The sequence below is a fragment of the Plecotus auritus genome, assembly GCF_963455305.1.
Source record: "Plecotus auritus genome assembly, chromosome: 4".
NCBI classification, from domain to species: domain Eukaryota; kingdom Metazoa; phylum Chordata; class Mammalia; order Chiroptera; family Vespertilionidae; genus Plecotus; species Plecotus auritus.
In genome coordinates, this window is record NC_137775.1 from 131,711,847 (window position 1) to 131,738,557 (window position 26,711).

Genomic DNA, 26,711 nt, shown 5'->3' on the forward strand with positions numbered 1-26,711 from the left:
GGGGCGGCGAGGTTGAAGGGGGAGTAACTGTCAAACCTCCCCTGTTGGCGCCATTCTTTAAATTGTATGTGGCCGTTTTGCAGCTGTACCTGCTCAGAGTGGAGCTCCAATATCCTGAAGTGGGGCGGGGGTGGGGCCAGGTGGGCTAGGAGGGCAGGTTTAGCCGTGGCCCCCTGTGAGGTTCAGTGCACTTCTGCTATAGAGACGACACCGCTGCTGTTGCGGGGGGGGATGGGTCTGACCCCGACACCACTGCTGTTGGGGGGGGGGGATGGGTCTGACCCCGGGGGGGCCGCTCGGGCCTGCCTCCACCCGAGTCTGGAGTTGTAGGGAAGAGAGGCATTCCCGGCCCCAGCAAAGGGGACCCGGCAGTGGTGGGCCACGGGCCCCAGGTGCCTCGGGGGCGCTGTTGGGTCATCGCCAGCATGCTGTTGTTGTGGGTGACCCTGGCAGGGGTGGCGTGGGAAGAGATCGGGAGTCAGAGGTGCGGGTTGCAGCTACCCCCGAGGCTGTGTCTTCTCCCCATCCAGTCAGCCTCCCTGTCCCCCCAGGGGTGCGGGGGCTGGGGTAGGGTGTCCATTCAGAGGGATTGGAAGAGCTCCCTGTGGCCACTTCCTCTTCCTCCTTTGCAGTCTGGGCTCCTGTCAGGCACTCTTCTCAGACCCCCAGGAACTTGGCTCTGGCCGTCCCACCCCTCGGTGGCTCCCTGCCATCTCCGCCCCACTCGGCTCTCCCCGGCTGCCCGCCTGTCAGGAGGCTGCCAGGGCGCCCTGCTGCGGGCAGCGCAGTCCTGGGGCAAGGGGTGGGGGGTGTGGGGAGCAGCTCCAGTAAAGTTTAGTAAACCCCAGGTTCACGTCGGGATTTGGCTGCGGGGCTGTGGGGAAGTCTGCCTGGGTGGGACGAAATCGCCGGAGACCCGGAGTCCCGCCCTGCGGCCCCACAGCCCCACCCACCCTGCTGAACGGTGGTGATGTGGCAGCATCCTGGTTAATTTGCATATTCCTCTGTTAGATGGTCTGGCAATAGATATGTAAATGTTTATAATTGTTATATCTTCTTGCCGTATTGAACTTTTTATTAATATTTAGTGTCCTTTGTCTCATAATATTTTTAAAGTTCATTTTGTCTGATATTAGTATCACCATCCCTGCTCTCTTTTGGTTCCTATTTGCATGAAATATCTTTTCCATCCTCTCACTTTCAACTTGTTTGTATTTTGGATCTTTTGAGTCTTTTATAGACAGCATATAATTGGATCATGTGTTTTTATCCATTCTGTGAATATCTGTCTTTTGACTGGGAAGTTTAATCCATTTATAATGAAAATACTTACTGATGCAAAGGGATGACTTCTCTCACTCTGCTGTTTGTTTTCCATGTGTCTTACAGTATTTTGGTCACTCAGATCACATTACTATCTGCATTTGTGTTTAGCTGATTTTTTGTAGTGAAATGTTTAAATTCCTTTCTCATTTCCTTTTGTGTCTGTTCTATAGGTATTTTCTTTGTGCTCACTGTGGGGATTACATTTAATATCCTCAAGTTATAACACTGTAATTGTAACTTAGTCTGGCTTACCTTCAATAGTGTACAAAAGTTCAGCTCTACAGCTGCAATCCCACCACTTTGGTTGTCAATGTCAAAAATCACATATTTATACACTGTGTGCCCAAGAACATACACTAATACTTTCTTTAAATGTATTAGTCTCTTAAATTATGTAGAAAACAAAATTCAAGGTGTGGCTCAGTGGTTGAATGGTTGAACATTGATATATGAACCTTTGGGAGATCATGGTTTGATTCCCAGTCAGGGCACATGCCCGGGTTGTGGGCTCCATCCCCTGTAGGGGGCATGCAGGAAGCAACCTATGAATGGCTCTCTCTCATCATTGATATTTCTATCTCTCTCTTCCTCTCCCTTCCTCTCTGAAAGCAATAAAAATATATTTAAAAAACAACAAGATTCGGACTTACAAACCAAAGTTACAGTAGTACTAGCTTTTACACTAATAATAGTGGGGGGTTTTCTTTAAATGTTAGTCATTTACCATGTAGAAAACAAAGTGCCATTTCAAACTATTGTTGCAATAACACTAGCTTTTATAATTGTATTTACTGTATTGAGATCTTTAATTCTCCGTATACCTTCAAGTTACTGTTGTTACCAGACTAAAGGGGTCCGTTTTCCTGAAAAGCCCAATAAGACACAAACCTGAGCTTGCAGCAAAGAAAGTAAGTTTATTTCAGGAAGTGGCCCTTGCCTGGAGACAGGTGAGCTAATGCTCAAAGACCTGGCTCCCTGATGGCTTCCAAGGGATGGGTTATAGAGGAGAGGGAAATCATTAATCATGATGATTAAGGGAGTTAGGGCTGTGGTCAGGGTTGTGGTCTCTACTGATTGGTCAGTGATAGGGGAAGAGGTAGTTGATCGGTGCATCTGGCCCTGTTGTCATCCATGGCCATTGCTTTGTCTGGTTTCACCAATTTTATGGGCCTGGAGCTGAAACACAGTTGTGGTCTAGATGTTATCTTTAGTTTGACAGAAACTCTGTGGGGTTAACAGACCCATTTAGGGTCATCAGACCTAAGGCTTTGTTCCTAAGATTATTTGATGCTGGCCAGAACCTCAGTGTCCTCAGGGCTTAATGATTAAGGGAGTGCACCTGCAAGGGAGAGGGAGGCAGGTGAGTCAGGGTGCTGGGTGAGACCAGTTTGACTCGAAAGAAAGCAGAAAAAGTCATAGTAAAGAAATGAATTTTTGCGAGGTTGCACTGACTAGTGTCCTTTCATTTCACCTTGCAGAACTCCATTGAATATTTCTTGCAAGGCAGGTCTAGAGGTCATGAACGCCCTCAGCTTTTGTGTTTCTGGGAATGTCTTCATTTCTCCCCAATTTTTGAAGGACCGTTCTGCCCATTATTTTTTTCCTTTAAGCACTGTGAATATATTGGCACACTGTCTTCTGGCCTCCAAAGTTTCTGATGAGAAATTTGCTAATGATCTTATTGAGAATCCCTTGCATATAACCCCTCTTGCTGCTTTCAAGATTCTCTTTTAATCTTTGACTTTGAACGTTTGATTATAATGTGTCTTTCATGTGGGCTTTTTTATTGCAGATATGTTTTTAGAGTCTTTTAAATTTAAGTATAGTTGGTATTATATTAGTTTCAGGTGTACAACACAGTGATTTGACATTTATATACCTTACAATGTCACAGTGAAAACCCATCACAGTATTATCTATAATAATAAAAGCATAATATGCTAATTAGACCGCACATCCTTCCGGATGACCTTCCAGATGAAGCTGCAGAAGCGGGGGCCCCCAGCTGCCACGGCGGGCTGAGGCCAAGGCAGAGGCGGCCGCAGCGACGGTGGGCGACCAAGCCCCTTGCACAAATTTCGTGCATCGGGCCTCTAGTTGATTATATTCCCCATCACCTTTTTACCTATCCTTCCAACCCCCTTCCATCTGACAATTATCAGTCTGGTCTCTGTTTCTATGAATCTGTTTTGTTTTGTTTGTGAAAGGTTTGGAGTGGGCCAGGGTCACGCATCTATGACATGAGGATGTAATGTATCAAAAAGGCTTTTATTTCAAGCGCCTGGGTGCAGACGGACTGAGTCCAGCAAAAAGGGAGTCAGTGGAGAATGAAGGGAGAGGCAGATTTTTATTACTCATTGCTGGCTGCAAGTCGTTCTACTGACGTAAGGGTCTGGTCCCACCTTGGTTCCTCCAATGCCAGGTGTCTTCTGGTTATCTGGGCTCTGCCGTGCTCAAGGCTGCAAGCTTTCTGCAAGATATCTGCTAAGCACAATAAGTTTTCTCTGCCCCATTTTATTCTCTTTAACCCTTTCAGTTTGTTCATTTGTTTTGTTTGTTTTTTAGATCCCATGTATAAGTTAAACCTTATGATTAACTGTCTGATTAACATCATTAAAATGCTCATACTACCCAAACTAATCTACAGATTCAGTGTGATCCTTATTAAAATACTAATGGCATTCTTCTCAGACCTAGCACAAATAATCCTAAAATTTATAGGGATTGGTGTGGAGTTTTTTATTTCCTCTTACTTGGAGTTCATTAAGTTTCTTGGATGTTTACATTCATGTCTTCCATCAAATTTGGGGAGTTTTCAGCCATTATTTCTTAACTAATATTATTTGATGCTGGCCAGAACCTCAGTGTCCTCAGGGCTTAATGATTAAGGGAGTGCACCTACAAGGGAGAGGGAGGCAGGTGAGTCAGGGAAACTACACAGGAAACTACTCAAGGTCATGTTGCTCCTCTTCTCCTCAGATCACTCACCAGTTTGACTTCTTTTTTTACACCTTTCAGAGCCTCTTAAATTTATTTTGTATATAATACCCAGTGTTTTTTAGTTGTACTTAGAGGAATAGGAAAAGTACTTCTTACAAATGGAAGCCTCAAGATATTTTATGTCTGCATATATACTGTCCTTAGTGTGTTGATTAAATGTTGAGTTTTTTAATTCATTTTTATTCTTTTTTAATGTTTTTGTTGATTTTAGAGAGAGAGGAAGGGAGGGAGAGAGAAACGTTGAGGTGAGAGAGAAACATCGATCAGCTAGCTGCCTCCTGCACGCTCCCCACTGGGGATTGAGCCCAAAACTTGGGAATGTTGATTTTAAATATGATTCTTTAACCTAGATAAAAGCCAAGAAAAAACATCTGAGAACAAAGAAGGAAAGAAATTCTACCCTAGCAAGACATCAAAATGCCAGAGAAGAGCGAGAGGTAAATAAGTATTTATTGATCTGGTTGTTAGCAGCTTCTGAAAAAAATGTTTGCAAGAGAATGGCAAGTTATTTCCTCTTACACTTCCCATACCCTAATTTTTCCTCAGGAAAATTTTCTCATCTTATTCACTGTTTATAAAAGCACAAAAGAACCTTGACAGATGAGAGGTGGGTCTTATTAAGGTGTGATATTTAAATTTCACTTATACTTACCTTACTCAGAAAAGTATTTGAGTCATCTGACAAAGATGCATCCAGGATAGCAAGAAATAAATTAAAATTAAGAAAACTTAAATGAGAATACAAATGTATAAACTAGATCGTGCAGGGAGGTTAGCTTCCACAGTGGCAGAATGGGAGCTCTGCAGACCCATTCACTAGCAAAAGTGGGTGAGAAATATTAAAAACAAAACAAAAAGCAACCATTCAAACAATGAGGTTCAAAGATTTCTTCCACAAAGAAGTCAAAAAGCAGGAGGCTGGTGTTGCCCCCGAGAGAAAGTAAGTGCAAGCTGAAGAGTGTGGCATTCCCTAGTTCTCGGGGTGCAGCCCCTGGGTTCTATTGTACTTTTCAGTTACACTGATGAGGTCATCTTTATTCTCAACTCTGAAAAATTTTATACCTTTATAGTTTTTATACTTTTCCACGTTTGGAAGACTACACACCAAACTTACCATTGATTATCTCTAGGATATGGGAACACGTTCACTTTTCACTGCTTGCACCTCTGTTGTTTGAATTATATGATATGTTATTGTAATTTTCTTATAATTTGTAAGAAAATACCCCAAAAAAGAATATTCTTTCTAATGGATTCAGCTCCTTATCAATGAAAAAGTTGAGCCTTTTGGTCAAGATTAAGGGAGGACTGGGGAGTGAGTATTTCATGGGGACAGTGTTTCATTTTGGGAAGATGAGAGTTCTGGAGATGGGTGGTGGTGGTATTGGTTGCACAGCAGTATAAATGTACTTAAGGACATTGAACTCTACACTTAAAAATGGTTAAGATGGTAAATTATATGTTTGGTGTATTTTATCACACACACACACAAGATTAAGGGATGATTTAAACAGTGAATTTACACTGGCTGCTATGAGGTTGAGCTAAAGATTAAAATCAAGCACACACACAATTAGGGAAAACACGCTCAATAATGGGGCATTTTAAACACACTGAGCATTTTATAACAAGTCTTTATTTGTTATAAACACCCTGCCTGTCTGTCATCCCAACATTCCTTTCCCCATCACAGTGAACATTCACACACTGATATACTATGTTACTGTTGGCAGAAACGATTCAATATGGATTTCTAAAATTAAAATAACAACAACAAAAATAATGTCTCTAGAAATGGCCCTAAGAACATACAGCAAATGAAAAAAACACATATATTTATGAAAATCTACAACTTGGTTAAAAACCAACAGTGAAAGTCTGTGGTGTTTGAATTAACATTCCCTGCTCCCCTCTCCCTCCCCTCACCTCCCCTCTCCCTCCCCTCACCTCCCCTCTTTCTCCCCTCACCTCCCCTCTCCCTCCCCTCACCTCCCTTCACCTTCCCCTCAATGAGACTGAGACTCTGACTGTAGACAAGTGCAGCCCAGACACAGGGCCTCCTCTCCCCACAGATACCAGTCAGAGAGCTGTCTTCCCAGGAAGGTTATCCTGTCTCCAATACTGAAGCTACATTCCAGGTGAGTGCAGCCCAGAAATGGCGGTCCCTCCTTCTACCCAGACCCCATTCATGAAAGAGGCTCTACCTTGGGTGCCACATCACTGAGAATATTTTTGGCCCTAATCACCCTTGCTTTGGCTTGTCAAGTGGTGGTTCTACACTGGAAAAAGCGAATTTAGAGAAGACCAGAAACTACTGCCCTCTTTCCACCTACAGCTCAGCTCCTAAAGTGGGGTACCACTGAGAGAAGGTCATTGTCTCCACCCCCAGCTCCAGAGATACTCGGGTCAGAACCTTTGACTTGGGGGAGAACCAGATGAAATAGACAGCTCCTAATCTCTCTCCCAAACAAGTGACTTAATTTGCAAGAGGTCCTGGAGAAATTTAAGTTTCAGGGCATTCTCAAAATCAATACAAGTATGGTAAAAGGCATTGGGAGGGGGTTGGGAGGTTCATTGGAAATATAGGCTAAGGGGTAGGCCAGCTGATTTGTCAGAGAGAACTGGGGAAAGAGGCAGCTGGGAGGAGCCCACCTGGGGTCAGAACAAATCTCAAACACTGACCTCAGGAACTATGCCTTCAAAGGAACACAAATTTGGATTGGCCTGTACAACAATATATGCCCTAGGGCAGTGGTCGGCAAACTCATTAGTCAACAGAGCCAAATATCAACAGTACAATGATTGAAATTCCTTTTGAGAGCCAGACTCTTTAACCTTAAACTTCTTCTAATGCCATTTCTTCAAAATAGACTCCCCAGGCCTTGGTATTTTGTGGAAGAGCCACACTCAAGGGCCCAAAGAGCCGCATGTGGCTCGCGAGCCGCAGTTTGCCAACCACTGCGCTAGGGCATTGTTGAAAACTGTAAAGCTAACAGCCAAAAATGGGTGGAACTTAATTGCTGGCTGTGGTCAGGGAAGGAGACCAAGACCACCCTTCCAAAACCACTACCATCCCAGAGTGAATGTGGGCATACCCAAGTCCGCACCCCTGAGGAGCAAAATCAAGAGCTGAACACTGCAGGTGGCTAAGGGGCTTCACTAAAATAATGCAGCCTGTCACCAAAGAAACAAATTTTCTAATTGGTCTTAATGTATTAAGTCATTTATAGAACCCAAACCAAGGTAGATGTGTTTGGGAGCTTGTTTTTTATTTTATTTATTTTTTTGTATGTAGATATTTTGAGACACATTTATTTAGTTCTCATAAACATATCCACATAGTGGTTTTCCTCATAAATATCTATGGGGCTTTTTCACCTTCCTTGATTGGAGCTTTTAAAATTGTTATGAAATCATAATCTACATTTAATGTTGGATTTTCCAAATGGAAAACAGTCTCATCATTTGGTCATTTCAGAATGTTGCATATATTCTAAATGTGTCCCTAAACAAATGGGAGTTCTTAGTCATTGATCCTGAAATTTATTTTCTATTAATTTTTGACAGAAAGGCTGAAAAATGTCATCTTATTGAAGTGAACATCTGAGGACTGCTCAAATTTATGCTCTTGATTTATTTTAATGGTTTGCTTATAAGACATCAATGCATTCCAAAATAATAATAGTAAATTATTTTTAAAACTCTTTAGTTAACTTCATCTCCTACTAGGACACATTTAATAATGAATTTTGAAGACTTTCAGCACAAACAATTACAGATTTCTATGGTTAAAATTTGTAGATCACATTCATAAGGATATTAGCCTGGTGGTTTTCTATGGGATAAATATAATAGTTTGTTATGGTTCACAGCATCATTTCAATCCAGGAAGAGGGCTAAAAATGTAGACATTTAAGAGTTCATCAAATCAAGTCCTATCAGTGATTTTCTTCCACCTAATTTTAACCCTATTTCTCCAAATTCTAGTGATTATATAATACTAGAGGCCCGGTGCACGAATGCACTGGGGGAGGGGCGGGGGTCCCTCACCCCGGCCTGCGCCCTCTCGCAGTCCTGGAGCCCCGCAATTGGTTACCCCAAAGAGGTAGGCCCTGCCCACCCATCTGGGTTGCTGCAGTGGATCGCGCCCCTGCAGAGGGAGGCCCCGCCCACCCACCGCAGCCCACTGGTAGGTGGCCTGGGCCTCCCTCTGCAGGACAATCGTGGGGCGATGGCTGGGCCCCCCAACCAATCACATCACACCCACCTTGGCTGGCCTGGCACCATTGGGTGTCATAGCGTAGTGGTCATCTGGATGGTCATTCCGCTGTTCTGCCGTTTGGTCAATTTGCATATTATGCTTTTATTATATATACTAGTGGCCCGGTGCACAAAATTTGTGCATGGGGGAGGGGGTGTGTTCCAGAGCCTGGCCTGCACTCTCTCCAATCTGGGACCCCTCGAAGGATGTCCTACTGCCGGTTTACAGGGATCGGGCCTAAACCAGCAGTCGGACATCACTCTCACAATCCGGGACTGCTAGCTCCAGCTGCTCACCTGCCTGCCTGCCTGCCTGCCTGATTGCACCTAACCACTCTGCCTGCTGGCCTGCTCGCCCCCAACTGCCCCCCGCCACCAGCCTGCTCGCCCCCAAATGCCCCCCCCACTCACCTGACCACCCCCAACTGCCCCCCATGCCAGCCTGCTCACCCCCAACTACCCCCTGCTGGCCTGCTCACTCCAAACTGCCCCCCCCCTGCTGACCTGATCACCTCCAACTGACCTCCACTGACGGCCTACTCACCCCCAACTGGCCCCCCTGCTGGTCTGCTTACCCCCAATGGCCCCTGCCGTCCTATCCTGGCCTGATCACCCCCTAGCGACCCATGGTCCCAGCCCCTCTTTTTTTTTCAGCGCCTCCTTGAGCGGAGGCCAGGGCTGGCTGGAAGCAAGTATCTAGGATTTATTTATCTTCTATAATTGAAACTTTGTAGCCTTGGGCGGAGGCCAGGGCGGGCGGGAAGCTTGGCTTCCTCCATCGCCAGGGGCAACCCAAGCCTCCTTGCTTGCTCCAGCCCCGTGGCCAGCTGCCATCTTGGTTGGGTTAATTTGCATGCTCGCTCCTGATTGGCTGGTGGACATGACTTGTGGGTGTAGCAGAGTGATGGTTAATTTGCATGTTTCTCTTTTATTAATGTAGATAATATTGCTACTTTTAACTTTAATTTTTATAGAATATTTCCCTTTTTTCTCCCTTCAATAATCTTTCAGTTTTTACATTTTCTCCCATTTTCACACTGATTATGTCAAAATTTTTTTGCTGCCAATCAATTTTATGTACAAAGGGGTTTTATTTTAGTTTTTAATTCTATTTCATCCTCCACTTTTAAAAAAAATTTATTGATTTCACAGAGAGGAAAAGAGAGGAAGAGATAGAAACATAAATTATGATAATCATTGATCAGATGCCACCTACATGCCCCCTACTGGGGATAGAGCCCACAACCCAGGCTTATGTCCTGACTGGGAATGAACCATGACCTCTTGGTTCATAGCTCAACCACTGAGCCACATAGGCAGGCCGTACTCCACTTTTTATCATAAGTTGATAAGCATTACATCTTGGCAAAATGTTTTCAATTTTCTTTTCCTTTCTCAGGCCCTCTTGGAAATTTCTTTATAATATCCGCATAACACAGAAACAAAAGTCTGATCACATTAAAAATGTTTTCATTGTTACATATGATCTATATGTAGACTACTCAATATTTGCAGTCACAATTCTACAGTGTTGTGTCTCTAGTCCAGATAAAAAGCAATGTCATGTATGTTCTTCCTTACTGGATTTCTTTGCAAGCTACGAGAAAATAATTTTCATCTTTTCTATATAAGCATAGTTTTGTAATTGCTTATATATTTTCATATAATTTTATATATTTTCACCCATTACATAGTTTTATCTTCCTATATCTTTATTCTTCTCATTTCAATGAGATTATAAACTACATTGTTTGGTCTCTTATCATAAATAGGTTCCATATGCAGTGAAAAATTTTTAAACTCCCTTTAGTGCCAAAATATAAGAATAATAAAATATAATACTATTTTCTTCTACTCATAGCTCTAGGAGAAAAGTAGTGTTGGGAAAGATATTAGGAGGTTCTGATAAGAGATTATTGCATCCATTCTAAACCTATGAGGATAAAATAAGAAACGTTGAGCCGAAACCGGTTTGGCTCAGTGGATAGAGCATCAGCCTGCGGACTGAAAGGTCCCAGGTTCGATTCTGGTCAAGGGCATGTACCTTGGTTGCGGGCACGCGGGGCGTGCAGGAGGCAGCTGATCGATGTTTCTAACTCTCTATCCCTCTCCCTTCCTCTCTGTAAAAAATCAATAAAATATATTTAAAAAAAAAAAAAGAAATGTTGAAAAGAACTCTTCCGTAAATCACATAGGAAATATACCTCATTTTCATGTGTGTAACAGTATTGCTTTTGTTCTGGTTCTGTGTTCCATTAGGTTTGTGGTAGAGGATATTTAATGCCAAGACACAAAGAATCAAATTCTGATGTGAAAGGTAATGTTCTGCTTCTACCCTCTCATAAATGATGAATTCACTTACTCAGCAAACACTGTTTTTGTGCCATAGCTTTGAGGTTCCTGCTGTTCTTGGTGCTTAGAGATATCGGAAAGTATACTACACCATTTCTTTCCCCAGGAGCTCCTTTTTAGCACAAGTATACTGTACCTTTTCTTTCCCCCATGAGCTGCTTTTTAATAAAAGTATACTGTACCTTTTCTTTCCCCAGGAGCTCCTTTTTAATAGGGGAAGACTAACAAGTTAAGTTCTGCTTGTTTTGTAACCTGTTTTCATTTAAAATTGCAGTATATCATTAACTTTGACCTTGTAACTTACTGTCTGTGTATATTATCAATTATTTATTTATAATAGAGTCTTAGAAAGGATTTGCTGCCCCAAAGGGTATGAATATTTTTTAGAGTTCTGCTATAGGTAGCAAAAATGCAACCAAAAAAATCATAAGATTTGACAACTGTGTTATTTTAACTGAACTAAACTACCATTGACATATTATCTGCTAACATTTTCATGTAGAAAAAGATGAAAATATGAAATGTAAGAGTCAATGAATTGTTTTCATGCTACTAAGGATCTTTTTTACCATCTAGATACAAGGTCAAATGTATCAGATGATCGTGTATTTGATTATTTCAGAAGACCGTTTCCTAATCAAGGTTCGGGTGAGTAAAGTGAGAGTAGTATAAAAAGTAAAGACTTGATACTCACACCTATCAAGTATTATTTTCATAATGTGGCAGCTAAATTATGTCTCCTCCATTCTCCTCTTCTTCTGTTTTGGTTTGATATTTTGGTCCAGTGTACTGGTTCTTAAATTTAATCCTCCCAAACTAATTCTTCTTAGATTCAGCCTTTCATGATCTTGATTTTTATTATGTCATGTTGTTGTATCATATACATATGTGTATACATATATATTTTTGTGTATACATACACATGTGTATACATGCATCTCTATACATACATTTGACCTCTTGTCAAAGCTTCAAACTCTTATATTTATCTGCTATACATATTCACATAGATGCCCCATGTATCCAAATTCAAATTCACCTAATTCTACTCTAAATGCTGTTCCTCCTGTATTTTGTGTTCTCTATAACTTTGGTAGCAGTACTGTCTCCATAATCACCCGAACTAAATCCTGATAGTTATCCTTTTTCTCCTTTGCTTCCATCCTTCATATCCAGTTAGCCACTGAATCTACCGGAATTTATCCCATAATCCCTTTTTCTCAATCTCCACTCCCTCATTCTTTTTTTTTAAATATATATTTTTATTGATTTCAGAAAGGACGAGAGAGGAAGAGAGATAGAAACATCAGTGATGCGAGAAAATCATTGATCAGCTGCCTTCTGCACACCCCACACTGGGGATTGAGCCTGCAACCTGGGCATGTGCCCTGACCAGCTCATAGGTCAACGTACCACTGAGACACGCCAGCCGGGCTCCACTACCCTCATTCTTTTCAGACTCGTATGACCTATTTCCCAGGAGTGGTACAGATTTCTAATATTGTCATCTGAATTGCAGCTTTCACGGGACCATAAAAGCCACCTCTTAATAACACAAATCTGTTCATGTAAACCTACCTAAAGCCTTTCAGTTACAGTGAGAGTTGGTGGGACACAGCTCATCCAACCCTCATTCATCCTGAGTAGTTTTCTTGTACAAGTTTTCTTTCAGTAATGTTCTATTACTTAAACAAAACGAAGAAAAATTTTTGACAGACCATTAGCTGCAACATAGAAACCAAGTTTTCAAATGTGACATATTGAATTCCGATGAACTGACCCCTGACTACCTCTATAGTTTTATCTCTTGTGATTCTCTGCTTTCACTTAACACCTTAACAAAGATGATCTTCCTGTAGTTTCAAAACACACGCGTCTCCTCACCTCCTTGCCTTTGCTCATGCTGTCTTCTCTGCCTGAAACGTACCTTGCTCTCCCTTCATTTAAGGAGTAGGTATCAAAGTTTAATAAGACTCATACGCAGTTCATCACAGTGAAAGTGAGATGGACTGAGTGATAGTGATATGCACATACACTGCTCTGGTTGTTCAGAGGAGGTCCTGATCCAGCCTGGAAACCTCAGGCAATGTTTTCTTGAAGAAATTGATCTTTAAATTATAATGAGTCTTAACTGACAAGTTAGGTGTTTAACAGGGGAGAGGAGAATCACTTCCTTGAATTCTTAAAAGATTGTTGTCAATGGTTTTGTGATCTTATATGCAAACTAGAGGTCCAGTGCACGAAATTCGTGAAATTCATGAAGCGGGGGAGGGGTCTCTCACCCGACCTGCACCCTCTCGCAGTCCAGGAACCCTCGGGGGATGTCCGACTGACGGCTTAGGCCCGCTCCCCACAGTCGGACATCCTTAGCGCTGCCACAGAGGTGGGAGAGGCTCTCAGCTGAGTGGCGCTCCCCCTGTGGGAGCACACTGACCACCAGGGGGCAGCTTTTGTGTTGAATGTCTGCCCCCGGTGGTCAGTGCACATCATAGCGACCTGTCGTTCCGCTGTTTGGTCGATTTGCATATTATCCTTTTATTACATAGGATTCTTTTCTTTCTTGGCATGCAGTGTGCCTGGGAGTAGAGGTAACTCATTCAGAGCCCTTTGACTTTGGTTATCTCTTGCCAATATTTATTCTAGTCAGAAGAAAACTTCTTGATAGAAAAGACAGAAACAATTGCATGCATATAAGCCTAACCAGTGGTCACGGACAACAGGGGGGTGGGGGCATGCGTGGGGAAGGGTTCGGGAGGGGAATGGGGGGATGAGCACAAATATGTGATACCTTAAGAAATTTAAAAAATAAATAAAATAAATAAATAAATAAATGAAGTAAATTTAAGAGCTGAGGGATTCTGCTCTTTGTTATCCATTCACATTTTAAAATAATTCCAGCAGGACAAATCTAAAACATTCTTTGGTATATTTTCATTCTGAAAATAGCTAAGTAAAATTTATTTTTTGTTTTCAATATTTCTTCATATCTTAGTTCATTTGATATTTTAACCTTACTGATATTATTCTTCTATGTCTAAGCCATTCTCTTATATTTAGTTTTTGTTACATAATCTCCTTTCATCTTTGTTCATGTTCTTCTAAAAATCACACAAATAGAAGATGTGTGTTTATCTGCTTCCCAGAGGTCTCATGTCATACTATGCAAAGATTGTGCTAGATACTGGTGTACAATGGGGAATAAAATATAGTCTGTTCTCAAGAAGCAGAGAGAATGAAAACAAGTAAACAGACAATAAAAATATAATGAGATAAATGCAACTTACTGTGCTATGGGATTATGTAGGAGTTGTTTGAGGATAGAGGTTTCTCAAAAAGTTAATTGTTAGGATTTACAGGGGCCTAATAAATGGCATGTTTCTTTACTATGTTCTGAATCACTAATAATTAAAAGAGTAAGACAAAATACTAGCAGACCAAATCTAACAACATATAAAAAGAATTATGCACAATGGACAAGTAGTACTTATTCCAGAAATGGAAAGTTGGTTTAACATTTGAAAATTAATGTAATGTAGTAGTCGAGGTCAACCACAATCCTAAAATATTAAATGGAAATTCTAGAAATAAACACTTCATAAGTTTTAAATCTCACGCTGTTCTGAGTTGTGTGATAAAATCTGGCACCATCCCGCTCCATCACACCTGGGATGTGAATTACCCTTTGTCCAACGTCCCCTTGCTGTACACATTTCCCACACATTAGTTACTTAGTAGCCACCTTCGTTATCAGATCAACTCTGTGGTATCACAGTGCTAGTGTTCAATCACCTTATTTTACTTAATAATCACCCCGAAGTGCAAGAGTAGTGGTGCTGACTATTTGAATGCCAAAGAGAAGATAGAAAGTGTTTCCTTTAAGTGAAAATGTGAGTACAGTACAATTAGATATTTTGAGAGAGAAAGATACCACATTCACATAACTGATTACAATACATTCTTATAATTGTTCTCTTTTATTAATAGTTGTTCATCTCTTACTGTGCCTAATTTATAATTTAAACTTTATCATAGGTATGTATGTATAGAGAAAAACATTATAGCCCTAGCTGGTTTGGCTCAGTGGATAGTGTCAGCCTGCAGACCTAAGGGTCCCGGGTTCGATTCCAGCCAAGGGCATGGACCTTGGTTGCAGGCTGCTCCTGGCTCGTGGCCCTGGTCCAGGAGCATGCAAGAGGCAACCAATCGATGTGTTTCTCTCACATTGATGTTTCTCTCTGTCTTTCCCTCTCTCTTGCACTGTCTCTAAAAGATCAGTGGGAAAATATCCTCAGGTAAGGATTAAAAATATAAACGAACAGTGTATATAGGGTTTGGTACTATATGCAGTTTCAGGCATCCACCTGGGGTCTGGGAACATATCCCCCATGGATAAGGGGGTATTGACTACTCTGCTGTTTCTCTAAAACGGATGATCTCTGAAGAGTCCATAAGGAGTATAGAAAAGAATGGATTAACTGCCCCTGGGTTGTTTGATATTATGTGTCAATTATGACTAAAACTCATACAGTAAAAAAAATGACATTTGTAGGTAAATAAGACTGACTCAGCCCATCTGGGTGTGGCTCAGTGGTTGAGCATTGACCCAGGAACCAAGAGGTCACCGGTTAGATTCCTGGTCAGGGCATATGCCCAGGTTGCGGGTTCGATCCCTAGTGTGGGTCATGCAGGAGGCAGCCAATCAATGATTCTCTCATCATTGATGTTTCTGTCTCTCCCTTCCTCTCTGAAATCAATAAAGAAATATTTTTCAAAAATAAAGTAAAAGGTCTTATATTTAAGTCTTAAGATAACAGAATATTATGGCTTATAAAATTTAAATATTTAGTACAGAGTTAACATCTATATCAAAGGAGAGAAAAATAAATATATTGTTATACTATTCTCATATACACTATTTGTTTAATTTGTTTTATTAATCACTATAATTACCACTGTTAACTAGCCCTATTGTTTTGTTTAAAAGTGTTTAGAAGCATTAAAGCAAATAATACCAAATAATATAATAGTTTAAATAAACGTATATTTTATATTTTATGTTACAATCTTAATAGATGTGTATATGATGGTTTATTACATATTTTACTGTTTTTTTTGGTCTGGTATGGCTGTGTCCTGGGTTGGATCTCTAAAAAGTTAGTTACCCTACTATACATGTAGATGTCCTTCTTAGATCCTAATATTCATAGATTCAGTTCTCAATTTTTGACAATTATTAGATAGGTATTTCTACTGTTTGCTATTCTGTTGAAACACTTCAATTAAAAGGCTTCCAAGTGAAATATATACTGACATATTTCATATTTCTGAATGAGACAATAGCAGATTAATTGAAGATAAGCTCAAATTAAGTTAGCTGTTAAATATATGAATAAGATAATTGGCAAGAAAGTAAACTATTAAGTTTTTTAATCTGAAAAATCTGAGTTCATAAATTTTACGGTATATTTTCTTTTTTAGTGAAAATGCCTGGACAGGCCCCTTCCTGGCTTCTAAAAAGATATTTGAGGTAGGAGAATTAGTACCTTACACCTTCCTTTTCCTCTGTTTTACAAAGATTTTGATTTTGAATTAAAGCAATAGGTAAAAGTCACTGTTTGATAACAATTGCTAATCAGATGTCTCCTTATAACTACACTAGTGCCCCAGTACACGGATTCGTGTACATTGAAAGGAAATTAATTAGAAGAAATATTTTAATATCATTATTCACCCTTTCTTTATAATAGAAGTGTCAGCCAAATTCACGGTTGACAATGACAGATCAAAACACACATGTGTGATTGGCGCCATTGAGAGCTTTATGTGTATCACATATGCACAAGTCAACTTAGCCTTTTATATATAGAGAATAAACTTGCTTAATTAGACCTGCTTTCTGATTGAGCTAAACTTTTTCCAGCCCAGTGAAGCATCCCACTTCTCTTTCAGGCAATTGTCAGCAACACAGCAGTAAATATCAACACGAAGCAGATTATTATAGTAGATCACGCAGGGAGAACAAAGGGTAAAATATTTAACTGCAGCAGTGTTTGACTACATTCTGTGCAGTGAGAAAACCTGAAGTCGTTTTCAAGGTCCACCATTTCTTACTGCTTTTCAGTCGGGTCAAGTTTCTAAACTTTCTAAATCTCCGTTTTCCAGCTAATGAAAAGAAAATAGGATTCCATCGAGTCTCCTATCTACCTACTCCAAGACTTCTGTGAGGATCAAATGAGATGAGGCATGGGAAAATACTTCACAGACATTTGGTTAAAGTAAAATGTTTCCACCTGACTATAAAGCAAGTCGTGTTCCTGGGCTGAAGAAACTCCAAGGAGGCTAGTTGCTAGGGAGAGGAAGCTGGGCGTTGCTACGTGGCGTCATTACCCAGCGCCCACAGTGACCGTTTACAGGCTGGGCTGGGCTGTGGGCACATTTTGTGCCATAGGCTCTCGGCAGCATCAGCTGTGATTTGGTGGGCTGTTGCTTTTGGGTGGTGGTGGGGCCCGTGTCCCACTTGGGGGAAGCCAAGTGTTGCTTTATGGGTGCCAGGTCCGCAGTGCTGTTTCTTTGTAAATGGCCAGTGCACGTCACGGCAGCTCCTGCATTGAGCGTCTGCCCCCTGGTGGTCAGTGATGTCATAGCAACTGGTCAGACAGACAGTTAGCATATTAGCCTTTTATATGTATAGATAGTATCTGTGACTAGGCCAGTTTATGGAATGCCCATTTTTGAATGGTTCTGAGATTTTAATATCCCCAAACTATCCTCAATGGATGCCTTAAAATCTATACTGAGACATTTACTGGTATTTCTATGCATCTGTCTTCACATTATCTGAGTTTCTCTTTTTAAAAAGAAATATTTCTGGCATAGGTAATTACTTTAGAATGAATAACTATCATTCGTTTACTATCTGTACTATGAATTGGAGCACTGATCACGTAGGAATAATACTACTACCTAAAAACTGAGAAAAGAATGACAGAAAGAGAAATCAGGGATAACAGAGATAACTTTGTAGTTGTGTCTAAACCAGTAATTATAGCATTAGCTCCCTTGGCAAGTTCCCTGGTTCTTAGGAATATAAACAGCTATCTGAACGGGTAAGTATTTGAGAACAGACTGACAGTGTACAGGAAAGGCATTGGTATGCCCTTTCTTCCTTTCTTGGCCTCTCTTCTAAGAACTTGGTTTCTTTTTTAAAAAAGAAAAATTGGGTTTTGTTGAAATATGTAGGGTCTCCTACCCCAAAAATACAAAAAATCAGTTAAGAAACCATCTTGGGCATACCTGTACTTTGATCTAGAATTGATGGATTTAAACTAAGACATAAATTTTTAAAATATATTATTTCTCATGTCTATGGAAAGAAATTAAATTATATATCAAGAGAAGAGAAAGTAATAGAAAAAGTACTGAACTGTGAATTCTAGACCTGCCCCTCCCTCAAACTGGCCATGTAATCTTAAAAACAAGTAGCTTGATCTCTGGAATTCCTGACATTCCCTCTCCCATGTAAGGTGGGAGATAATAGTGACTATCCTGTCCCCAGGATGAGAGCCCCCATAGGATAACATCTATAAGAATACTTTATGTACTGTACGTTGTGATATACAAATACAATAAGGGTGACATTCCTCTTGATTAGATGGTTCACTGTTGACATTGAAATCAGAGTACCCAATTTCTTTCAGCTCCCAAAGTATGATTCAGAGGCTTAGCAAATACCATCAAAGACACTTTTCAGAAACTGGTAAGAGACCAATCCAGGAAGCAATTCAGCCCAGGAGCACTGGTTTGTATAGAAACTGCTTCAGAGTGACATCCTTGAAGTATACTGTGAGCAAGCCAACTCCCAGTTGGACAGAGAGGCCAAGGATACCAACAGAAGGTCTTTTTATTTTTATTTTTAGGATTTTAATAAATACAAGTGTAGCTTTTACTGTATCATCATTAATAAATCCTATGAAATTGGGATTTAGGGGAACTGCTTTTGTAAACAGGGATGATTAATAGCCATTTTATTCCAGTCTCTGAAAAATATTTGCCTTACTTAATTTCTATAGGAGTTGAATACAGAAGAAAATTATTTCAGTTTAATATAGCCTTGAAAAAGAGATCTATTTAATTGACTTATTCCCAATATCCTTGTGGATTTTATTATTACTGCTTCAATTTCATTAGTTGTAGCAATACCTCCTTGTTATTGATGCCTTTCAGTGTATAGAATAAAAAAAGCAATGAACTGCTGGTACAGCATGGGTGATTCTCAGAATCATTGTGCTAAGTGAAAGAAGCAGACATAGAAAAGTAAATATTACATGATGTGTACTTATTCATCAAAACAGATTAATTAGGAAGCTTTCCTTATCCATCCCTAAGTATGATTCAAAGTCCCTCTTCTGGAATCCTATATTATATACCCTGCCTTATCTCTATAGAAAGATGATGCTTTACTTTTCTCTTTCTAGTCCTGTTAGCATATTAAAGACACGGACTATATTTTTCATTCCTATTTACCAAATCAAATATAATGTCAGATTCAGGATAAGCATTCAGTGAATGGCCGAGGAATGGCTTTTCAAGAAACTATAAATGAATTCATTTCAATTGCCAGCATTGCCAGATGCTGTGTCATCCATTCCCTCATTCATTATCAAAGTCCTGCCACCTCAGGAGTACTTAAGCCACTCGTTTCCTTTCTTTTTACCTTTTTTAAAAAAGCTTTATTGTTGAAATTTCAAATATAAATGTAAAGAGACTGGTGTAGTGAATGTCCATTATTCTTGTTTCATCTATATTCCCACCACTTTTTTTTTTGCTAAAGTATTTAAAGCAAATTCAACAAATCGTATCATTTGCCCATAAATAGTTCAGTGTATATCTCTAAGTAAACATTTTTTTCAAAGCTTAATGTATTTCTTGCTTTTATTCTAAGCATGTTCTACTTTTCTTATGCTGTCTACATGACAATTTAGCCATTATAATTGTAAATACTGCTGCCATATTCTTTAAAATGTCTACTAGTCCTCCTTCATGCCCTACTTGGGGTTCTTTTTTCCCCCTCTCCCTATACATTGAAATGTTTAATTGTGTTAAAATACACATAACATAAAATGTACCATCTTATCTATTCTTAAGTATAAAGTTCAACAATGCTACATACATTCACATTGTTGTATACACAATCTCCAGAATTCTTTTCATCTTGCAAAACTGAAATTCCATCCCCATTAAAGAGCAACTCCCCATTCCTCCTTCCCCCAGCTATCCTGCTTGTAACTCTATGACTTTAGCTAGTCTAGATATCTCATATTAATGGCACCAACGATTTGGAAGACGAGTACAGTCTTTGTCTTTTTTTTTTTTTTAATATGTTTTTATTGATTTGAGAGAGGAAGGGAGAGGGATAGAGAGAGAGAGAACATCAATGATAGAGAAACATCGATCGGCGGCCTCCTACACACTCCCCTTCTCCCCGCACTGAGGATCGAGCCTGGCATGTGCCCCTACCAACCAGGAATTGAACCAGTGATCTGGTTCATGGATCAGTGCTCAACCACTGAGCCACACCAGCCAGCCAGTCTTTGTCTTTTTGTTACTACCTTAATGCAGGTGTCAGTTTCCTTTGTTTTTTAAAGCTGAATAATATTCCATTATGTGCATAAACCACATTTTGTTTATCCATTTATTCAGTGGGCACGTGGGTTGCTTCCACCTTTTGGCTGCTGTGAGTAATGCTGCTATGAACATGCCTGTACAAATAACTTTTTGAGACTCTGCTTCCAATTTTGGGGGGCATTTACCCAGAGGGGAATTGCTGGATCATAAAGTAGTTCTATTTTTAATTGTTGAGGCACTGCCATACTGTTTTCCACAGCAGATGTACTATTTTACATTCCTACCAGCAGTGCACAAGGATTTTAATTTCTCCACAGCCTTGCCAATGCTGGGTTTATTTCCTGGGTTTTTGGATAGCAGCCATCTTACTGGGTGTGGAGTATAAGTAATTTTTAACTAGACTTTATTTTTTAGAGCAGTTTGATAAACACTTTTTTAAAATGTTATACTTTTATTATTACAATTAAAAAAATAAATATTTCCTTCACATCATCTAACAAAGAAGAGATTTCTAATCTGCTCTTCCCATCATTTTCTTCATTTCTCTACTCTTCCATTTTTTCAGATTAGAAGCTGTGGAGCCACCCCTGATTCTTCTTCTCTCACCCCATATTGAATTCATTAGAAAAGCCCCACATATATCTAGGATCCCCTCACACACATTTCTCACTCTTCTGGCCATGGCCACCACCCTGGTCCAAGCTATCACCTTCTCTCCTTGATTATTTCACTAACCGTCCAAGAGAGAAGGTTGCTATTTCAATAATCTCCCTGCTTGTCCAACCTTGTCCCTGTTTAATATATTCTTACCTCAGCCACCAGCATGATCCTGTTAAGACAAATCTAAGATGTGACACTCCTCTGCTCAAAGCCTTGAAATTACTCCCCATTTCACACTCAATAAAAGTGCTTACAATGGCCTCTGAGGCCCTATGTAAACCGAGCCCAGGTTACACCCAGGTACCCTATCTGAGCTCTCATCTTGTTCATTCTCCTTTAGCCATTGTGCCATCACTTGGTGTTCCTTGAACACACTGCCGTGCTCCCAGCTCAGGGCCTTTGCACTTCCTATTCCCCTTGACAAGAATGCTTTTTCCTCTGAAAGCGGTTTGACTCGCTCCATTACTCCTTTGACACATCAGCGTCACAGGGAGGCTGTCTCTGAACACCTTTTAAAAAATAGAAATCAACCTTTTCCCCAAGAATTCTCTGTTCCCTTCCCCAGCTTTACTCTATCCCATAAACTTCATCATTATCTAACATTATATATTGACTTGTTTGTTTGTTTTCTGCCCCTGTAATTTAAGAATAAGCTTCAGATAGAATTCTTGGTACATACGGCTCAATAAATACTTATTGAATCAATTCAGTTTCTACATCTATGCATGTTTTTGTGGTTGTCCCCCAGATCTGCATAACAACCTGAAAAGCAAAATGAGACAATCTGCATCTTTCCAAAGCAAGAAGACTGGTGTAAATTGGACAGATGATGAAAAAAGAATCTACAGGGATAAAAAAATAGCTCAAACTGAAGAAATATTGCAATATTTGATCCCTATCATGGAAAGCACTACAAATGTGCGAACCAGTCAGATATTCAATCCTTGCACCAACTTCCAAATCCAACATCAAATGTAAGTCAATACAATTTTCTCATTATTAACTATTTAATACATTCTTTTTTAAGGAAACAAGACTAATTAATTCATTATCCTAAGAAAGAAACATGGGTGGGCAAAGGCGGGGGAAAGGGAGACACCCACATTATGTCAACATTAAAAATTTTTAATAAAAAAATGAATGAATGAACATGTAAAAAGAATGGTGGCAGCTACACCACATTGAACACAGGGACAAAGACCCAAAGCCATGTGAAATTATTGGCTATGTGAGGGAGTAAGTTATCTGGCCTTATTTGATTGTTTATTCGCATAAAAACACTCATTAATTTGAATCTGTGAATAAAGTATGCATTAATAAAGTATGAACATAGACTGACTTGAAATTTCTCAGATGGGTTTAAACTAACAATCCTAGCCCTAACCGGTTTGGCTCAGTGGACAGAGTGTCGGCCTATGGACTGAAGGGTCCCAGGTTTGATTCCGGTCAAGGGGATGTACCTTGGTTGCGGCACATACCCAGTATGTGCAGGAGGCAGCTGATCGATGTTTCTCAGCGATGGTTCTAACTCTCTATCTTTCTCCCTTCCTCTCTGTAAAAAATCAATAAAATATATTTAAAAAATAAAAAATAAGCTAACAATCCTAGGGGGCAACTTGAGTTACTTCAGCTTATTGATACTCAGAGGAAAACAAAAAGGATGAGACCAGATTTCTTTTAAAGATAAAAAATAGGACCAACACTAAGGCCGAAAGGAAACCTACATAAAAGTAAGACAATGACAAGCTGAAAATATGAAATATAATACTAATATTACCAACAAATTTTGAAAAACTGCTTTCTATGTGATAGACACAGTTCTGTGTTTACACATACATTTTACCTTCTACACATGAGGAAACTGAGGCACAAAGAAGTTAACTTATTTGTTCAAGGTCATACAGCTAGTAGGTAGCAGAACTGGAGTCAACCCAACTAAACATTCTGAGTCCAGAGTCTTTTATCACAATGCTTTGACATTTCTTCTTATAATATAAATGAAAAACAGAGGACCAATATACTTCATATTCAAAGACAGCCTACAAATCAATGACAAAATTATGAATATTTCAATAGGAAAATGGGCAAATTCTATGAACCAGAAATTCACCAAGAAAAAAAAAAGACATGGTCAATGAACATTTTTAATTGTTCAATCTCACTTAAATCCAAAGAAGGCAAATTAAAACAATAATGAAATGCTATTTATTTTTGCCTCTCAATGAAAAAAATTCATTCACTAATTGTTGGAATGTAAACTTACAGAGTTCCTTGAAGACAGTCCAACAATATAAATGAAAAATCCTTAATATTTATATTCATTTTAATAAGAAATTCTACTTTTAGAAATTGACCCTAAGGACAAAATAAAAACTAGGTAGCCGAAATCGGTTTGGCTCAGTGGATAGAGCATCGGCCTGCAGACTGAAGGGTCCCAGGTTCGATTCCGGTCAAGGGCATGTACCTTGGTTGCGGGCACATCTCCAGTAAGGGGGTGTGCAGGAGGCAGCTGATCGATGTTTCTCTCTCATCGATGTTTCTATCTCTATCCCTCTCCCTTCCTCTCTGTAAAATATCAATAAAATATATTTTTAAAAAAAGAAAATACGCCGAAACCGGTTTGGCTCAGTGGATAGAGCGTCGGCCTGCGGACTGAAGGGTCCCGGGTTCGATTCCGGTAAAGAGCATGTACCTTGGCTGCGGGCACATCCCCAGTAGGAGGTGTGCAGGAGGCAGCTGATCGATGTCTCTCTCTCATCGATGTTTCTAGCTCTCTATCCCTCTCCCTTCCTCTCTGTAAAATATCAATAAAATATATTAAAAAAAAAAAAAAGAAAGAAAAGAAAAAATAAAATAAAAACTAGGTATAGGCAACAGGATTTCTGTAGTGATGTTCATTTCAGTATTGTTTATAAGAACCAAAGAAAAAAACAATTCTGAAAAAGAATAATAAAGTAGAAAGCACCAATTTATCTGATTTCAACACCCTGTGCTAGTGTATAGCTACTGCAGTCAAGAGAGTAGTATGGAGGAGGAACAAACATATATATCAATGCAACCAAACAGAGGGCCCAGAAATAGACCCATACAAATGCTTGATGAATTTTAACAAAAGTGCAAAAGCAATTCGATGAAGGAGAGAAAGAAATTTCAACCAATGTTGCTGGAACAATTAGATATTCATAGGCAAAAAAAAAATGAAATTTGACCTAAACTCATCTCCTTTACAAAAAGTAATAATAATAATTGAAAATGGATCATGGATTTAACTGCACAACATAAATCTATAAAACTTTAAGAAAAAAATAGGAACTCTATAGAAATTGGGCAAAAAGTTATACTTTACACCAAAAGCATAATCCATAAAGAAAAGTAGATGTTAGACTTCAGCAAAATAACAGTGTTTGCCCTTCAAAAGATGCAGTTAAAAGGATAAAAACCTATAAAATAGGAAAAAATATTTGTAAACCACATAAAAAAGAGACTGGTATCTAGCCCGGCCAGCATGGCTCAATGATTGAGTGGTGACCTATGTACCAGGAGGTCACAGTTCAATTCGAGGTCAGGGCACATGCCCAGGTTGTGGACTCAATCCCAAGTATGGTGTGTGCAGGAGGCAGCCAGTCAATGATTCTCTATCATCATTGATGTTTGTATCTCTCTTTCCCTCTCCCTTCCTCTCTGAAATCAATAAAAAAATATATTTTTTTAAAGAGACTGGTATCTAAATTAAAGAAGTCTCAAAATGTAACAGTATAAATATTTCATTCAGAAAATGAGCAAAATGTAGGAGGAACACATTTTACCAAACAGAACATACAGATGGCATATAACCACACAAAAACATGTTCCACATCATGAACCATTAGGGAAATGCAAATTAAAACTGCAATGAGAGAGCTGCACACTATCAGAATGGCTAAAATTAAAAAATAAGGGTAGCACTGAATGCTGAGGAGGGTGCAAAGAAATTGGATCACTCATACATTGCTTGTGGGAATGTAAAGTGGCCAGCCACTCTGGAAAACAGGTTTACAGTTTCTTTAAAAAGCACATATCTATACTAATAAAAGCCTAGGTCAGTGGTCGGCAGACCACGGCTCGCGAGCCACATGCGACTCTTTGGCCCCTTAAGTGTTCTAATGCCACTTCTTCAAAATAGACTCGCCCAGGCTGAAAACCGACTTCTGCGCATGGGCCACGAAGTTTCAATCGCACTGTATGTGCGCGCCTGCATGTGGTATTTTGTGGAAGAGCCACACTCAAGGGGCCAAAGAGCCACATGTGGCTCGCGAGCTGCGGTTTGCCAACCACTGGCCTAGGGGGCCCTCACGTGTGATGTCGTCACAAGATGGCTGTCACAAGATGGCCACCACAAAGATGGCTGCCACAAGATGGCAATGTGCACAGCCGAGGTGGGGCCCGGTGACTGCTCCACGCAGTGAGGCCTGGGGGTCCCATGGTGCAGAGGAGGCCCATCCCAGCGTCTCAGCTGCCTCATGCGGAGGAGGCGGGTCCCAGTGGAGGAGGCAGGTCACAGCAGGGGAGGGCAATTGGGCGTCAATCAGGCCGGCAGGGGAGTGGTTAGGGGGCGATCAGGCTGGCAGGCAGAAGCGGTTAGGGGCAATCAGGCAGGAAGGCAGGCAAGCAGTTAGGAGCCAGTGGTCCCGGATTGTGAGAGGGATGTCCAACTGCTGGTTTGTGGGATCTGGCCTAAACCGGCAGTCGGACATCCCCCGAGGGGTTCCAGATTGGAGAGGGTGCATGCCGGGCTGAGGGACACAACCCTCCTCAGGCACGAATTTTGTGCAACAGGCCACTAGTATAACTATTACTACCATATGACCCAGAAATTGCTCTCCTAGGCATTAATCCCAGAGAAATGAAAACTTATATTCACACAAAAACCTGGACACGGATGTTTATAGTAGCTTAATTTGTAATAGCCACAAACTGGGAGGAATCTGCATGTCCTCCAATGGAGGAATTAGTAACACTCTGTAGTACATCCAGTCCATGGACTCGACTCAGCAAGAATAAGGAGTGAAGGGCTGATACACAGAACAACCTGGATCAATCTTCAGAGGGTGGTGCTGGGTGAAAAAAGCCAGTCCCAGAGGTTACACATGGTGGGACTCTGCTTATATAACATTGAGATAAAGTTATATAATTCAGACAATAGGTTAATGACTGCCAGGAGTTAAGGAGGAGCTGGCCAAGGAGGAAAGTGGGGTGTGTCTATCAAAGGGGAACATGAGGGAACTGTTCTGGACCTCAACAATGTCAATGGCTACTAGTATATCCTGATTATATTGTACTATTGTTTTGCAAGATACTACATCTGGAGGAAACTGGGGGAAGGGTACATGGGACCTGTCTGTATTATTTCTTCCAACTGTAAATGAGTCTACAATCATCTCAAAACGTTTTTTGGTTTCTTGTTTTGTTTTTTATTTATTTCAGAGAGGAAGGGAGAGGGAGAGATAGAA

At 40.3% G+C, this 26,711-nt stretch overlaps 1 protein-coding gene across 1 annotated transcript in view; it reads left to right on the top strand.

The window, feature by feature from the left end:
- AGBL3 (AGBL carboxypeptidase 3) overlaps positions 1–26,711 on the top strand; it is a 73,244-nt gene that overhangs the window by 44,934 nt on the left and 1,599 nt on the right. The window contains exons 13-19 of the mRNA XM_080665726.1: positions 4,677–4,763; positions 6,399–6,464; positions 10,846–10,903; positions 11,515–11,586; positions 16,417–16,465; positions 18,636–18,832; positions 21,971–22,196. Coding sequence (XP_080521852.1) covers positions 4,677–4,763; positions 6,399–6,464; positions 10,846–10,903; positions 11,515–11,586; positions 16,417–16,465; positions 18,636–18,832; positions 21,971–22,196 — 755 coding nt within the window. The remainder of the gene's footprint in view (positions 1–4,676; positions 4,764–6,398; positions 6,465–10,845; positions 10,904–11,514; positions 11,587–16,416; positions 16,466–18,635; positions 18,833–21,970; positions 22,197–26,711) is intronic.